Genomic DNA, 18,774 nt, shown 5'->3' on the forward strand with positions numbered 1-18,774 from the left:
TTACAGCCTCGACAGGAACAATTACAGACAGACAAAAACAACCCGCCGTACTGAAGGAATTCGTGATCTGATAATGATGGATGGAAGAATGGTCGTAATTAGTGAAATTGATGGGAGAGGGCTTGCTAAAATTGACGGAAAACTATACCACTTTCACGACGATAGAGCACGAAGGTACCACGTCTTCAAATGCTTCCTAAGAGAGGAGAATTGGCAGCACTACCGCGTGGAACTGCGACGCGCCGCTATCCTCCTCTGGACTATACAGATCCTAGCTATATCATCTACATAACTACTTGACAGGGAGAGCACAGAGAAATCTCGCCATACTATGTAATGTAATATAAAGCTGAAACAACAGCTCGAAAAGAAAAAGAAAACATGGAAAAGGGGATATGACCTAGAAACTATGTATAGAATGTGGCAAAGGGACGCAAGGCTAAGTTTCGAGACATGTCATCTCCACCGCTACCTTCACTATCTGCACTAGTCACCAATTCAGCAACCAATGAACAAGTACATGGCATCGTGGGACGCATCTCGGCACCAGTAGGTTCCTACGCAATTACACACCAATATATGAACATCGTAAAAGAACACGCGGCAGATATGTAACTCCAACAGGAAGCCCTCAGAAACAAGAAAAAAAGGAAACGATTCGAACGACTGAAAGAACCCCTTGGAAGGTGATAATTCCTACAATCACGTATAAACTCAATTTTGGACGGCGATCTATGCCGATCTACGGCTGCATCACCGTCGTCACATCGATGCACTCAGCAAACAGTGGGCGAACGAAGTGAAAGGAAGGCGAGAAAGAGAAGAACATAAACGAAAAGCAATGACGCTAACACTATTGAAGACGGAATTTTTTAGAGAATAACTCCAAACATTTGGAAAGAAATCAAATCTAATGCACTTGCATCCTAGATATAACTATGTACATTTACAACACGCGCTCAATGGAAAGCACGTTGTACGATTCGCTAACTTATGGAGCAAGCTTGAGTGCTTCTAAAAGAACAAAATCATAAACACGATGTCTGTATATATGTGTTTGTATAGTTGCGCTAATGCTTGACTTGGGCGGCCATAGCGAAACCGTCCTAGCTATTTCTTCCTTCTTTCAAGCATTAAGACCACCAACTGGAGTAGCCCAAATCTTCTCAAGATCCTTGAGAAGCATGGAAGAGTTGTCGTCGTCCTCGACCACCGCTGTTGTCAACGTCGTCGGCTTGTCAAACGGCGGCAGTGCCCAACCACCACATCGCGATGCCCATGGATCGGCCGGGGTGCGGGAGACAGAACCGAGAACCTTGAAAGAAATAGACAAATTGAAGGAAATACTAGGAATATTTGAATATTTGCGAATAAGTGGAGATGTTTGAGGGCTCCAAGGACCTCACCTTAGCTGGATCAAGTCCAGAAAACGACAGATCCTGGATGAATTTATCGGCATTGAAACCAGGAAGAATCTGATCAGAAAGCGGAAGCGAATCTGGTCGAGATATCGGTGCAGCGCTGTTATTGATGGCACTATTCGACGTCGTGGTGTTGACATTCGTATTCGAATTGAGTTGTCGGAATGGGCTATCGCAACCCATCGTCAGACCGCTGAACGCCGTATCAAGCCCGAACACGTCCTATAAAAACTTCCAATACGTCTGTTAACCACAGCGCAATGCAGCCTAAACGCTACAGTAAAACAAACATACTTACCTGCAAACTGGTATCTTCGCTGACCGATGAAGAAGCACTGCTGTCATCGAGCACGCAATGTGGACGCGGGATTTGACCCCGGGCTAAGGTGGCACCATAGCTAGCACGAGTTCCTACGTCATTATTAGCGGTTGCGACGGCTGCTGCTGCTGCAACTGCAGCATTCAGGCCATTCGATAGTGACTGATGCACAGGTTTATTCGGCTGACGACGTTTCCATCCGTCGACGGAAGCCATTTCGTAGAAAAATCCATCAGAATTCGCATCATAATATCTGGAAAAAAAAGGAGGATGACGGGACTTCCTGCCATTTTTGCGAAATTAACATCGCCAACGAAATTCGGGAGAAACTCACTTTAGTGCTGGTTGTGAAAAGAGTGCGCTTTGAAGCAACGCGTGTGCTTGCGCAGCGGTCTGCACATTGAGCATTGGCAGTTTGCCTCCACCAGCAAGTTGTGCCAATTCCTGTAAATTCCGAGTAAAAGATAAAGGAAAGCGATAAAGTCCCACGCGCAGATCTATCCCCTAGAGATGTGCCGCAGAATTCAACTTCAAATCGAAGCCGTAGAGTTTTATGAGCTTCATCCAGCCCATATAATCACTCGCCAATCGATGGATGGTCAACCTCTTACCTACCTACTTATTACTAAGCTATTATACATATGCCCATCGGTGCAGCCGAGTTTGTGAAATTGGTCGTCGTTAATTTGTCTACACAGTGAAAGGAAAAACTTTTTTACTCAACGAATTATTTTTACTAGTGTTTATGTGCAACTACAGCAACGCGATGCCAAGTGAATCACCAGAGCACCAGAAATCTCAACCGGAGGATCATCTCCAGAGAAGTACTCTAAGCATAGACTTTGCCCCTAAAGGTTTACCCAGCACTTTTGTAAAATCAGAAAAATATAAAATCGTAGTACTCGCTCGCCATCTTTTTTCTTCTCCAGTTCACGTCTACAACCCCTTTAAGCCAAGGAACAAGCTAAGTAATGCCACTCAGCAGTTATACGCACAAACCAACCCAGACAAAATTTATTAGGATTATGTACAATCCTATGCAACCTGTGGTACTCTTTCCAAAGAAACCTCATTTGGGAACAGTAAAGTAGATTATTCGTACTCCGATAAAAAGCAAACAGTATATAGCGGCAGATGCGCCATTTCAGACCAGTACAAATCTCAGTGCCTGCACTAATCGTTGCGGGTGTTCGTCTCTGCGAAGAACCAGACCAAACGGAACCACGCTTCTTCGATCAACCCAACTACTCCTAGCTACTGTACGAGCGCCTGCATACACAGGTACGGACGATTTTTTGGAAACAAGCGTCTATTTCCTCTGATGATTCTTACTGTGAACTGAATTAAATATGTGTTCGCATTTGTCTTCTCTGGATGTTCATTCGCGATCACTTAAAGGCAACATGTTGACATAGTACGGAAACCACAAGGAAACCGTCAAATTCGGATTGTAGGTTACGGAAACCAGTGTGGCTCCGCTAAACCTTCTCTAATGGTCGCAAAAAAATCGAGTAGAAGACGGCGCTCTTTCCTACGAAATCGGTTGCAACGCGCCGCATTCACGAGCAAGCATCAGTGATGCTTCCTCACCAGCCCACTCCGTTAAAGGCATCACCCTACGAATCTGAGGTGGTACGGATTTCAGGTGGAGTATTCGTATACGGGATCGTATATTAAGGAGAGAGGAGCGTTCTGGCGCGCTATTTTCTACGACGAGTTCGATTGGAGTGCGCCAGCCGTGTGAAGACACCGCATCTTCCTGGCCGATTTACGCCAATTAGCAAGAAATGAACGGAATCACCCCCTCTCTATAATCTACGATCCTGCATACGAATACTCCACCTGAAATCCGTACCACCTCAGATTCGTGAGTGATGCCTTTAAAAACAATGAATAGTTAGGGAATCGCAGCGTATGCAAGGGGACGTGATCTAGCGCGCCCTATTAGGGACAAACACCAATTCCACGGCGTTTTTTACGACGATAAGGGGAAGTTGTCACGCTGATTTCCGTAATCTACAACCCGAACTATACGGTTTACCTGAGGTTTTCGTAATGCGTCAATTTCGTGCTACGGTGCTTCTACTAAACATCCGCCACACATCTCTTCATTTTGTACTCCATTTCTAATAATATGATTTCAGTTCAACTCGAGCTTTTTGAGATTCATCGTATCAAGATCCTCCGATACGACAGCGAATAGTAGAACCAAAAAATCATGTGACAAAATCCTGGTCTAGAGATCTCAACAAAAATATGGTAGCCGAATAAATTAGGTCAAATTGGTAATTCCCCTATTTCTGTTATGCTATTTATGTTTTTACGAAAAAAAAAATCCTGAATGGAAAACAAAAAGACTGAAATAAATAGGCCAACTTGAAGCAGTCAAACGGAATTTTCCTTTACATGTTTTCTTATCATTAAAATGTTTTTCTCGTAATTTAACCATAAAACAGCTAGTCCTCATTTGTCGAACGCAACGGAATCCTACAGTAGGATCTCCGCTTAAGTTATCAAGGAGGTGACCTCATTTTGACTAATGGGAACAACACGGCGCAAATTGCATTCGAACGTCGCTTAATCAGACAAAACTAGCCTGTTTGTGGCGTAGTAATAAGATGAAGGGCCCAGTACTTTTTTTGAACTGTTAGAGCTGACCTCAATACTTCGTAGATTCTAATAATAACCATAAGAGTTGCTAGAAATCAGCTTTCCTCTCTTGGCAAACATCAGTTAGCTCACCATCTTATTACTTAGCCAGAAAATCTGATCCGGTTAGGAGCTCAACCTGAGCGATGTTTACGTTGATAGTGCAATAGCTCGAAGACCTTTTGCCTTTCCAGAATAACAACCCAACCACGTGAACGGCTTACGGCGAAAAGGAGGAGACGTGGACTCGACGGCCTCAACTCGTAAACAATCAAGCACACGAGAGCGAGAGCCAAGCTCACAATAACCACACATAAAACAGTGTTTAGCACTTAATCGAAGCAGACGTTTCCACTAATCTCAGATAAAAAGCATACGTTCTCATGCTGTACTCCGAACATCATAAAAATTCGATGTCATACAAGGTTGAGCTCATCTGCTTCTACAGAATTGGTAGTCGTAAACGAAAACACAGAAAACAAAATAAGAAAAATTACTGTGCACAAAAGGACCAATAGCCACTTTCAGCAATGTTCCTGAGGGGCAGGTAAAAGACAGGCTTAGATGAATAAGCGAGTTCAGGCTCCAGAAAAGACTCAAAATAATCTGCTCTATCCTAAGAGCTTAATATCATTTTTTGTCCCATTTTCAAGATAACAATGGAATACTAGAAGCGCACTTTTAATTCTAAGGATAATATAATAGCGCAAAGAGAATTGTTCTTAAAAATACCAAAAAATGAACCAAACCTGTTCCTTAATACGCTGCATAGCTGAATTCGGCATACGTCGTCTCCATCCTTTCGCCCCGTTCTGTTCATAATAATAGCCATCTGATGCCACGTCGTAATACCAGTAATCGTCACCACCGTTAAGGACTCGTTGACGATCGCAAGCAAATAGGTCTTCCAGAGCGGCAGCTAGAACGAACAAAAGACTTGAAAAGCTGAGATTTCACCATCATAACTATCACTATCATAACAACCTACAAAGAACACCAAAGCACTCTTACCGTTGGCTTCCGCTTCGGCTAACTCCAGCTGCGCCGCCTCACTTTTCTTAGCGCGTCGAAGAGCACGACGACGTTTCTTGTCTTCGGATTTACCAGCGACAGGAGCAGAGGCTTGCGGCGGAATTTTGCCATCCGTCTTCATTGAAACGTTTGCCACTGCTAAAAAAAAGATATAATCAACAGATTTACGAAATATGATAAAAAGTCCGTCTATGTTCGATTCTTCTTTCTTAAAAAAAGGTGCAAATTACCGTTGACAACAGCGCCAACGAAAGAACGATGCAAGGTTGGCGAACAAAAAAGTTATTGTGTAGTGAAAAACATGCCATTACCAAAAGTTAATGCAAGAAAAATAAAACACTAAGCAAACGGAAAAGTCAAAAACAACTAATGGCTCAAATGACTTGAAATAATTGCAATAAGGCCTCCGAAAGAGAATCAAATTGAAAAATAATACCACAAAAAGTGACACTGATGAGGCAACAAAAAGTCGTACAGTGTTGATGCGAGATAAGGGTTGCGGATAATAGGTTGCAAGAAAAGGTTTGGTGATTGAAGTTTGAGTACTTTAGCTTCGTCAGAAACATTGGAGACATCAATCAACTCGTCTTCCCTCTGCCGCAACACAAGACGAACGAAAAATCGAATTGAAAAATCACTACGAGTTGCTTACGAGACATAAAACAGAAAATCGATACAAACAATTCAAGGACGGGGTGAGAACGAAGAAGAATCCAACAACGCGAGACTCCTGATCAACTGGTTTGAAAGTCGTCGTTATGGCGTGGTGAGTGTGATTTAAGAGAGGTGTCGATGGTTGTCGACCATTAAGTTGCGCTCATCATACATATGAGAAAAGTTCACACCCAAGCGGTTGGCTGAGTGTGTATGTTGTACAGACGAACAGAAAAAAACTTCACATTTCACAACCGGATCGAAACATCTTTATCTGAGACACTCTTATGCAAATTCCTTGTGTGTGTGTGTACACGCAACCAATTCGATCGATTGGTGGAACAGTGAAAATGTCCAAAACAAGCACACAAAAGCACCAAAGTGAGGGCAGCGATAACAAACAACATGCATGTCAGACTATCCGAAGAGACGCACAAAATGCAGGAAAATGTGCACAGCTATGGATGAAAGCACAACAACGGGCCAAGAAAGTTCTGCCCTTTACATTCAACGCACATAAAAATACATGCACGAGAATGCACATGAAATCAGCTGACGCGTGGCACACGCGGTGTTAGGGCATCCTTACGAACATAAACGCAGCCGCATAGGAATCGGCATTTAGTAGCATAAATTTTGATAGATTCTGGTTCGCATCGATGATCGACAAGTGAGATAGCCGCGACAACAAGATCAGCAATCTCGTCTTCCTGTCTGAGCCCTGTGAAGGAAGCGGTGAATTCCGGTTCGTAGAAGTAGATACTGTTACTATTGACAGCGAATACATACAGATTCATGGATAGTTCGGGATTTGGATAAGAAGCGTATTGAGCGCCTTTGTACACTTACTTGGGACCACTTATCATCATCTCACAGCCTGAGAAAATCTGTCCGATTTGCTGTTTAACTCAAAACGAAATCAGAACCTCAGAAACACAATTCCATCCGCAAATCCTACATCAAGGTTACACTAACGAATAGTTACACTACACAGGTTACGAAGAAATGTATCATCGAATACAAACAGTAAGCCCCACATTATGACATGTCTCCACCACATATCTAATATATACGAAACATGTAGACCCTCAAGCAGTTGCGGCAATGCGGATGATAACAATTCTTAATAGAAATGTACCGATATATGGAACATAATCATGAGGTTTTCATGTCGAACGGTATACGTGCCCACTCGCATTTTACATGCATCTCAAAAACACGAAACGTGGGCAGATCACACAAATATGAGCATGTGAACATCCAATATCGTCACCTCGATGGATGTAGCTTATTCGGTCAACACCAAATAGCTTTTCCATGGACTGCCTGTTTATGCAGCAGCGGTTTGTTCACATGCAACGTTTACAATCGCTGTTGAAGCAAGCCAGCAGCCCACCATATATGCTTCGAAAATATATTGATCTTTTACAGAGAACGAAAAGAACGCGATGTAAGAGAGGGCATAAGACGGGACGCAAACCGCAGGAGCTCTTAAAAAATAACACCATGATAAAAGAAATGTTGAGCATCAGAGCACACGAAAACCTTTAAATACTTGATTACCAAAGCATTCACTAAGGTAGTGAGATGAAGTATACGCACATAGCCAGCCACAGACCAGCGACAAGTCACCCATCCAAAAAACCACGCCCACATATGAGCGAATGTAGTGCTTCCGAACTAGACACCAACATCACACGCGAATGAACTCATTAAAAGCATAGAGGCGAAGAAAAGTAAAAGGGAAAGATAACAAAGAAATAGAAAGAGCACTAAGAATAGAACTGTCAGTGCACTACGAACAGCTGACAGGTCCACGTGGAAACGCATTGCTCTCGCCGACAATTACATTCAATGAACATGAAAATTGCTAGTCGACCACTCACCTCCTTTCTTCTCAGCAAGAAGATCATCTGCCAAGAACCAGGCCAGTGTCTTGGAACGGGATCCTGGTGCATGTAAGGACATTGCTGGTTTCACAGCGCCACCGTAGACTCTGGAACAGATCCAAATATTCACGTAATGTCAGAATCAGTTTTTACGTTTAGTACCATTGCAACAGTCACTGAACCTGAAGATTGCTTAAACACAACTCCAAATATTTGTCATCACATATTCCTATGCCAACATTCGCCAGCTGTCATAAGAACCTTTTTCCAATTCTAGAGCTTTCAGAAAAGCCCGTTAAAGAAAAATAATGACTTCCTTATCAGTATCATTTTCGCACATCGTCGCAAGAAAAGTTTGAGTCATTGTTATGTACATATTCGCAGAAATCGCAGAAACAATAAAGATAGTGAAAGGACACGTAGCACTGCCCTGAATGTAGACTGGGCACTAGCATTAACTCTCCATGTTTTCTTCAAGTACAAATCTCTGTACCCCTCCATCGGCAGTACTTTGGCAGGCCTTTCAGAGATAACACATGTTTTATTACCAAATATCTGAACACTTTTGTGATGAGAGAACGTAGACTAATACAGATAAAACAGATCTTTAGTCATTGAGCAGAGTTCCATTTAGTTAGGACATCGAGTGAACGCCAATAGATAGATTTTTCGAGAAAATCAAGAGAAACGCACAAAAACCTCAAAATTGTCGCTGTTTGTTTTGAGCCACCAGGGTTTCATCATTTTTAATAACGTATGAAGAATGAAGTGGGTGTTTTCGTTGGTTCTTCATTGTAGCACATCATCGGAAAATCGCAGTACGTTTTCCACCGCTTATACAAGCTTACTTCATTCACTGTTCGGTATTATTTCTAGATCTACTCGAAAAAATCCCCTTCACTACAAGGCAGGAAAAATTTCCTAGGTAAATCAAGTCAAATCGACCAAGGATCACTTCGATACGTTTCATTGCGATTTCGAATTTCGAAACAATAGTGATTTCAAGGCAGATAAGATGAGAACAGCAAAGCATTCGAAGGAAAATAGGTGACTAATTGGCAAGAACGTCGCAAAAATTTCTCCAAACTTCCACGCACATTCTTTTCTACATATTCGCTGAATTTAATTATTTAATCCTTAAAGTGGAAATTTTGCGCCGCACTATTTAGACACAACATGACGTCAGCACCCGCCATGTCGTTTTAGGTGTTCTACATAGACCAATGCCTACTAATTAATAAACATCTACACGTCGGAAGCCAAAATATTTCGCTTGAAGTGCTGTGGAATGCGTAATTTTAAAAGCACTACATCGTTGTATCCTCAAAATCGAAGATCTACGACAACTGACCACGACGGTAACAAGAAATCGAATGGTTTAGTATGAGGTGTTTGCACTTTGCTATTAACTGCGTTAACAATCGCCTTGATTTCAATGAGAATAACAAGAGGGCAAAGTAATCACGAGTTCGTAGCTCCAGCGCTTGACTCTAACAAAGCGAGCACGTCAGCATTATCGGTTAAAATTAAAGACTTTCAAAGCAGACTGTAATAAATAACTTTTACTTCTTATGGACGCGGTCACTCAACAACCCTTGGCTTAGCAGATCATAGATCTTGAACCGGTGCAAAAAGTGCTAAATTTTGTTGACCCGGTAAAAAAAGTTGAAATTCACTGCCAGAGTCTATCTGTTTCTATGCTTGCAAGTCTACTAAAACACGTAGTTGCCAATTAAAGGACACGTAACAGGTTGTTTCTGGTGCAAAATTACGTAACTCCCCAAGACACAAGACCTCCAACAATCACGTGGCAAGAAAGACGGAAAGAAAAAGTAGCCAGGCTAGCTCCCGGTCCGGACCGGCTCGGCAATTCTCAGGTGTAAGAAGTAGACGTTGCGACTAATGGGAAACAATTTAGATGGACAAATAAATACCTATTCTTTATAAAAAAAAAAGCTAATCGTGTAATCACAGTGAGGTAAGCGCTGGGAACGCTTTCCTGCGCACCAACTGTACTGGGATTTGCCATCCAAGACTGTCATTTTTTGAAAATATATGGAAGTCTGATAAAGACCAAATGAAAATAGCAATTTGGAGAGCCATCCGCGGTGAAACTGTGATTGAAATTAGTCATTACCAACAAACAAAGGAAGGACATGAGACTATCATTTCTGAAAAAAAAACACAAATCTTTCACCTCGAATGTTGAGTTTTCATTACACGATCCGATTCTGAGCTACCGGTGCTAACCACGTCTGGAGCCGCCACTGCCTCTTCGGCACTAACACTTCGGTGCTTTTCACGAGCCGTTTTGTTCGCGTACGATGGAGTCGTAGCTCCACGATGTCGCTGATGACTATTCAGTAAATCAGCAGGTTTGAGAGGGCCTGAAACTTGAGGACGAATTAAGATTTCCGAAAAAAAGTAAAACAAGACTGTAAACGCGAAGACGAAGAACTGCAGCCAATTCAAGTTCCATGGAACATTAAATTGGGTGCTGTTATGAATACGAACTATCCAAACGGAGCAATACAAAGAAAAAAAGCACTTATTCCTACCACTGCCTTTTCATGTGGCGTTTAAAAAAATGCAGCGTTAATATATTTAAACCACTAGTTCAAATACTCTAAATTCTATAATATTATCCATCTTATCATAATCGTCAGTGAATGTGTTCAACTGAGTGTGCCCAACGCGCCCTCGGGACAGGGCAGAAAAGTGTACTTTGCAGCATATGCGACGCGCTCATCCGGCTGAACACATTCGTCACCAACTTATATAAGGAATGCAGAACAATAAAATGCGAAATGAATAGTATGGAAACACCTCTCGAAGAGTATGGGGGCAGAATTCGCGATATAAAATGGTGACGCACGAAATGTGCGCCGTGAAATTCACATGATTCCAGAAATACAAAAATTGTTATAGAAAGAAACAGCAAAATCGTCTAGATGTTTCCTCTGGGAAATATTAAAGCTGATCACATACAGTAACAACAGATTGGCTGCCCTTCTAGAAAAAGAGAATTGAAACTGAGAGAAAAAAACAGGAAAGAATTGACAAGAAAAATCATCCTGAACAAGCACTGCCTGGGTTCAGCAGAAAAAAACCTGCAAACTATAACTGTATTGGTAACGAGCATCGGTACCGCCTCGCGCACCTTAACAAACAACGCGCTGTATCATGCCGAATGGGGGTGGTGGAACCGTAGGCGAGAACGTCAAAGGCGACAACAAGGCGCAAAACACTGAACGCATACTGAAAACTAGTTTCTTAAGGGCCAACACTATCTATAACCACTACACGTACTACTATTATTACTAAACAGTAAATCATATGCAAGATTATATTCCTGAATAGCACCGGTGAGAGATTTGACCACTGGATACGTTATTGTGCTTTGCTTAGAAATTGATTACCTTCCCAAGATAATTGACATCACAAGAAAAGGTGGGAACGACTACTCGCTGACGTATCAAACATATCAAACACTTCTCGTCCGTCACAATACCTTCCTGTGTGAAGAGAAAAAAATCGAGGTCTCTTATACAATAGAAATAGGTAACTGCAGGAAATGCAAGACTTCTAAAAGATCAAAGAAAAAGATTGGATGAGAAAGTGCTAGGTCGCAACTCACATATAGGATTTGTACCCGAATGTGTTTTTTAATGGATTTCGCAACTTTTATTTTCGGGAATCGACTCCCTCGTCCACAACGGCGAGGTCGCGCTTCAGGACTACACATGAAGGACTCGAACGCTCTCGCCAGCACTCGTACTGGACTTTTAGGCCAGTCTTGTGTCAACAAAAAGTGCGAGTTCGTGTGTCACTGTCTGTGAGCAGTAAAGTGACTTGGAAGCGACCAACGAACCAAACATCTGGGAAGAACAAGAAGAACAAACGTCATGCAAAACGCAACAAATCATAGATTCCAAAGTTGCAAATGAACTGTGAACTAGGACTGAATCTAGTTATTATCTTCTATGCGTCTCTTAGACTTAGTCTTTAAGACCTTACTAGTGAACAGAAACACGCTAATTAAGTTAATTCAAAATCTGAAACCAAACGGACAAAACGAAGTTTTAGGCGTACGGTGCTTCCAACAGTAACAATTAATATGAATGCGTTGGCAAAACATAAAACTATGATATGATCACAGGATTCTCGTGAAAACGCAAACGGACGGCGGAACGTCCACTGAAAATCTGGGATATGAGGTCATTTGCTTGTGAAAACACTCGCGATCACTTTATAAGAGCAGAGAAAACAGCGCAGCCGAACGAGTCTGTCTAAACCATCCCATCTCAGATTGCCATAAAATCCGAACACACAGGAAGGACAGGGAAACTAGAAACTTAGAACTATGATAAAACAAAAGTGGAAACCGGCACTTGACGAGTTCTCCTGCGAGCCGGACGAGCGGCCACACTTTGAACTGTTGGTTTTCGTCAAGGTGGCGGCATCAGTCAGTGCCAGCGGTGGATGGGTGTGGCCTAGCGGGAACCCTACTGAGCAGGAATACGATGAATCGAAGTGGTGGGACCGCGCACTCAAAATGCGGGTAAGAGGGCAGGGGTACACGTGCGTGCACAAAGCGCAACAACTGGCGCGCTATGCTGGTCAGTGCGACGAGGCGTGGCAGGGGTAATTAATCACATGTTGTGGATTTCGCGCTCTTTCTGATGCGCAAAAAGCGCCACACAACAGCTGATCTGCCAACAGTAAGTGGGTCAAAGCAAGAAGAACAGTACAACAAAAGTTGGGGATAACAACAACTTACAACACATTGCGACAGAATATCTAAGGCAGACAAGTAATCTATGAGCACGGCTGTGAATACGAATGTGATCGTGGTGACCATACTTGTAATCATCGATAGTAATACTACGGGTATATGCTCAGGACATGTACGAGCTATATAACATTCACAGTTAAATGATGGGACTCGCTCGAATATTACAAAAAATAAAAAATAAAATGAAATAAATGCTGTCGTCGAACACACGTCAAAGCTCAAAACAAAGTAGTTAAGCGCCCGAAAGAAGCAAGGAATCGTTGCCCACAATCTTCGCGGTGAACTGGAGAAGATTGTCGATGCCAAAGGACATTCGGCTTCGATAGGCACTTTAGACGATACGATAAGTCTTGCAGGATTTGGAACCACGATTAACTGAATGGATTCTGTGGGAGCTCTTGCTGTGGATCGAGAAAGTTGCGCAGATCGTTTAGGGACTACGTACCTCGACGAATGAATAATTGCGTCGGGTGACAATATTAGCACGTAAGCCAAGTGAGTAAGCCATCTACAAACATACAGGGAGCCAGACAATTCGGAGAAAACCTTTTGGTTTGTCAAATGCTGCAGTATTAGCTACTGTTGAGACAAACGTAATGATCGCAATGGGAACGAAATCCAAAGTTTGGTCCTGAGAAATCCTGTTGTTATTGTTTCCATTATATCGTCGCTACCCTTCCAAACATCGCCTTCATTCAACCACATGTATGGTTCCTCAGCAAAAAAAAAAACAAACCCAGCTGGGAACAATGCAAAACGTTTGGAAAATCAAAAACAAAAACAACTTTGTAGCAGAGCAAACAGGAATATAGGGTGAAATGATGGAACCAGCACGTGTCGAGGAGTTACAACCAGTCCGTGACTGGCCTCCTATCGTGAAGCGTTAACGCAAAGAAAAGTTGCGCAATTCACGTCAAACATTACGAAACACTTCACAAGCAGTTTCGAAACGATTCGAAGCTTCTTTGCCATAGCGACAGCGCAAACAAGCGACGGAAAGATATGTTGAGCTGACTAAATACAGAGAAGAGAGTAGTCGAGCAAGAAATCATAGAAGTCTTATCGTAGAAATAGAAATCTTGATCCGATCTACTCAAGCCCAAAGTCGAAGAGCTCATCCCACTCTGTTCGTGTAGGGGCATCGAACAATGAGACTTATATACTCGAACGGAGCGACCTCATATTGGCCACGCCCAGTACCCGCTCGCCTGGAAGGGCAAGCGCTCACTGGAGCTCAGCTGATCCCGCTCACTGCCTGGCTTTCTCCGAATTAATCGTTTCCTTCGCAGAACACAGACATTTCTTAACAACGAAACGAAGGCAGAAATCCGGTACTACAACCGAAGTGCTCACGGACTTTCTGTTCTGTTTCAGAAGAAACTCTGTGAAATATTCGAGAAGTATAGAACTAAGACGTCCCTCAGAAGAGGAAATCGGTATTGAGAAACACGTTCACCATCTGTAGCACTTGCGCTTCCACCCGAACATTATCAGAACACGTCGTATGCACGCCGCGTTTTACAGTGGGATCGTTTCCATCAGCCGAGTCGGACTCACACTGTACATATTTCGCCCGCAGAAGCCACTACCTCTCATAAAATTCGCATCCTCAGAAAAGTGTATGATTGAACCGTATTTTGCTCCGTATATTTTTAGAACACACGTATTGCGCCTTTCCTGCAAAGAAGTGCAGCACTCTGATAAGTTTCGCCAGTTCCCAGTGCGAAACCACAACAGCAAAGGCGAGCGGAAACAGATGTGTTTTCGTAACTGGAAGTGCACCGATCCTTGCAGTTCTAGAAGGAAGACTTTTGCAAAGTTTTGTGAATGCCTTTCCAAACGTCAGAAGTGTATTTGAAACGGATGATTTGCCAAAGTTGGACATCTCAAGAAAAACCAGCTAAACGAAATTAAGGGTTGGAATGTCCCCCACCGTACGTCTATTTCCAGAAGAAATTCACTTCCGGTTCTACTGTTGTTTAGCTAGTATATAGCTATGAAGTATAGACCTTCATCCAAGAAAAAAATGTTACGAAGAGAAGACCACTTAACTAAACGCTTTCCGCTTTTCATTTCCATGCATCCGCAATCAAACGGAATCTCTGGAGATATACGTATCTGGGATCATTGCTTTGTTGGGATTGATTTGTATATGCGTATGTATTTATTTTTGTATACATAACATCATCATCTTTCCTTCATAATTCCTTTTTTTTTATCAAACCAAAAAGCTCTGATCCACCATAACTATAAACAAACTTTGGATAATCTTCCCTCTCAATCTCTGAAGGTTCAGCTACCACGTGCCTTCTTTCCATTAATAGAGTACCGCATCGCATTTCACCACAACAACGCGACAGAAGCAGTCGCGTAAACATCAACACATATCGCCGCCGTGGGCAACACGGAACAACAGCTCAGCGAGCTCCACGCGCTCTGCCTGGAAATGAGCAGACTAGACAGCAGAAACCGCGCCTCAAACCGCATTCACAGATGTGTGCTGCCGAGAGATTTTAGAACCTTTCGAACTAGAAAGGAAAGATTTCGGAGTAGTCAGCAGTGCGGTGGCATATATGTATATTTAAGAAGGTGAGAGAGGAATTGGACATCACGTTGTACGACAGACCTCTAATTTATAAATTACTTGTTCTGAAGATGACAAAAAGTCGATGAAAAAACTTACTGCGTTTTTTTTTTCAGCGCTAATTTCTGAACATTCGATTTTGATGGAGTGCTACATGGAAAAACTTCAAAAAGCTTCTCTATTGCTCTTCATTCTAACGAGTTTTTGCTACCGCAAAAAAAACAACAATATCGCAAATAAATGAATATGATTCCAACTTTGACGTCGTATAGGACAAGTTTTTCGCATCTCTTACCTGCAAGACGTGAAAAAAAGAAACGTGCCTTTTTAAGAAACGAAAGCGAACGACATATGAAATTTCAATGAAAAAATAGCAAAGAGCGGATGATGGGTGAAAAAGGTTATTAAGGTAAGTTATGAGAATGAACGAGCGCAACAACTTGACAGATAAGAACATGCTCAAAAATAAGCACTATTTTACTAAAACTGTACTTTAAGGTGAAAGTAGAACTCAGATATCACCTTGGTAGGTATCTTTTAACTTAATGGTTAATGATTTGACGTTGATTTTCAATAAGGTGAAACTTTATAGAAAGAAAAACATTATGTTCCTTCCTCCTTTATGCTTACAAAAAATGTGGCAGCCAAGCATAGCTGGGGAAAAAGTGACTATACTAATATGATGATATTTGAAGGTTTCGTGCGTTTACACAGATCGAAACGAAGAGGAGCATATCCGAAAACAATCCAAGCGTTTCCGAAATATGTCCTTTCAATCGAGAGTGGAGTGAAGAATTACAACCCACCGAAAAAGGCAAAGCAAAATTGCGAGATCAATAGGCACAGCCATATTGCGACCACAGAGTAACTAGGCGTGGATAGCTGTTGCTTGGTTGGTTATCCTGAAGCCACCACGGAGGCATATCGATGTCCGACCGGCCGACTAACAACGAGGACGCCAGTCACATAATTAGGCTGCCTCGGAATGTTTCCGTTGCAAGGCGCTCTATTCAGCAAATACAAATAAAGAGATCGAGATAGTTTCTCCCCACTAAAAACTCGATGTCTAAAGGACTATGGGAAAATAGCGCCTTTCATTTTGTTCATGCACGTTTTTCAGAATGGACTAATTCGACTTCTTCATTAAAAACTCATACTAGATATGTTATCTCTCAATTTGGTGAGTGATGAATAAGCCATGAAGTCATTCATGAATTGATTCGACCTGACTTGAACATGGACAACAAACAGCTTTCAGTAAACCCTACGTCACAGAATGGTTCAGTGTCACCTCTCTGTGCCATACCGGTGGTTGTTTTGAAATGAAAAAGGTCATTCCAACACATTCCCTGAAGCATATGCGATAGTAGTTATATCAGACAACGACAATACCACATAAACAATCTGGCACAGCGCGCCCCGTACTTCTAATTGATTATTACGGACCAAGCGCTTTTACATGGCAGTCGAAAAAGTGCGCCAAAAGGACGGATTGTAGCAGGATCAAAACGACGAGAAGGTTCCTGCAGTTACGTAAACGGCCGCACTTGTTGCGGCACGGTGAAGCGGGCGCTTGTGATCGTTAAGGGAGCCTCACGAGGACTGCAGCAACGAGTGGAACTAACCGCAATTCCACCTCGATTCCTGCCACATGTTCCAATCGGGCCGCTTACGCAATTGCGGAAAACTCCACCAGGACCCCACTATAGCAGCAGCTCATTAGTACTGTAAACGAAGAAGGATGGGTAGGAAGTTACGAATGGGACCTTTCTGTGCCAGCATGTGCTAATAACTCGATGAGCAATGAACAAAACTAATAAGGGTTGCATTACTCGCTTTTCACGCGTATCGACGCGCAGCATCGACGGTGAGACGCAAGCGTTGTGCCGTATGTGGACTTGGGAGCTACGCAAATTCTTCAATCTCTTTGCCATAACTGCCATAAGATATACATATAAGTAAATAAATAAATAAATGCATATGTAAATAATCCACACCAACTATAGAATATTCAGTATGCATTTGCTTGAATTCACAATTACGAGATAGTTCTGTGACGTCAATCACAGCTGTATTCCTCTTGTTGTACGGCGGATGAATGCAATGGAATGAGAATTATCGTTAATGCCGTGGTTTCTTTGTGCAATTGCACAATATTGGAGTACTGAAAGTGACACTAAAAGGGTGAAACCACGAGAAGAGCAACAATCAGGTGTACTTTACATGTTCTGAGATGAGTGTGCTCCCTCAGAATTTGTTCATATTGTGTTTGGAAACCATAGATTTCGAGCTCCATACCACCTGCGTTTCATGAGGTTTTATCCTTCGAATTTACACTAATCTTTTCCCGCTATTCGAGGTGCATAATCTTACTGCACAGTGCCGAAATCCAAAAGCACTAGGGTATTGTGTGGTTTCCGAAATTTTCAAAGAAAAAAAAACCTTTTAGCCTGTAGCTGCTTCTATGTAGATATACGGTAAAAATTTAAATATCTTTCAACAAAGACTTTGCAATTACAGGTAATTATGATTTAGTTTGTGGGCAAATTTAAGAGAATTTAATTTAAAAGATAAAGACAAGATAACAACGTAATTTGGTTAGGCTTGCCAATTTTCGTGAATAATTTTTATCTCGTGAAACTTGAAGTATTCTTATTTTAACATCACAGTCCGCATGTTTCGCTGGTTCTAACAGAGTTATATTACCTTATTACCGTCTATCGGAAATTAACCCAAGTTCTAATAGGAAAGGCAAAGTATGTCACCTGTTAAACGGGGTTTGAATCTCAAAAACCCAGACCGACAAAAAAAAATTTTAGCTAACGCTAATCTAATGCTTGATCTGGCACTTATTACAGAAGATTTCAACTGATAAAAACATTATTTACGAAAAAAAAAACCATAAAAAACACTAGCTGTCCGTTCTCGTACGACGCATGACTCATGATACCGCCCGCACCACGACACGAAGACTGCTTGGCTCACTCAAACACGAAAAAAAAAATCAAAACACACAGTTAGTAGGAGGAACGGATGTCCACAGCTGTTCTTTGTGAACTTGGACAAGATAACCTGAACTTGCTCACGTCTCTTCCTCACAACGTCACTGTTCCAATGACGCAAACACTTCTTCCAAACACTACTAAACTACTTTTACAGGATTTAATTCATATGAAAGTAAAACTTCTAGTTAGTTCCATCGTTTATCGTCATATGTAGAATTGCGTGAGCGCTATCAAACGAATCCTATTAATATGACTCAACTTCATAACATCACGTGTGTGCAGACGGGCGCGAGTGTTCGTTCGGACGCTCATAAAACGACGACACATAACCTCTTTTTATGGAGGACAACGTTGGCTTGTTTCCATCCCGTATAGCTCCAGCAAATAAATCACAAACAGATATCGACATCCTACTTGTGGTTGGCT

General features: G+C 42.1%; 2 protein-coding genes across 3 annotated transcripts; one reads left to right on the plus strand and one right to left on the minus strand.

Moving 5' to 3' along the window:
- Positions 1-1,126: 1,126 nt before the first annotated feature.
- RB195_016356 (uncharacterized protein) lies at positions 1,127-16,689 on the minus strand (the record flags this gene model as incomplete). 2 transcript variants are annotated; one of them, XM_013446357.2, is made up of 9 exons in its annotated part: positions 1,127-1,315; positions 1,407-1,643; positions 1,720-1,993; positions 2,075-2,184; positions 5,139-5,308; positions 5,401-5,559; positions 7,962-8,071; positions 10,162-10,351; positions 16,635-16,689. In XM_013446357.2, the coding sequence occupies 9 exons, from the start codon at positions 16,687-16,689 to the stop codon at positions 1,127-1,129; spliced, it is 1,494 nt and encodes a 497-aa protein (XP_013301811.2). The 2 variants fall into 2 exon arrangements, with proteins under 2 accessions (XP_013301811.2, XP_064063360.1); XM_064207479.1 differs by lacking the exon at positions 16,635-16,689 and adding an exon at positions 10,401-10,443.
- On the plus strand, positions 12,328-13,138 carry RB195_016357 (uncharacterized protein; the record flags this gene model as incomplete). The annotated part of the gene is made up of 2 exons (XM_064207480.1): positions 12,328-12,608; positions 12,997-13,138. 2 exons carry the CDS (start codon positions 12,328-12,330, stop codon positions 13,136-13,138), a joined length of 423 nt encoding a protein of 140 aa, XP_064063361.1.
- Positions 16,690-18,774: the final 2,085 nt, after the last annotated feature.

This window comes from Necator americanus, chromosome V (assembly GCF_031761385.1).
Source record: "Necator americanus strain Aroian chromosome V, whole genome shotgun sequence".
Lineage (NCBI taxonomy): Eukaryota > Metazoa > Nematoda > Chromadorea > Rhabditida > Ancylostomatidae > Necator > Necator americanus.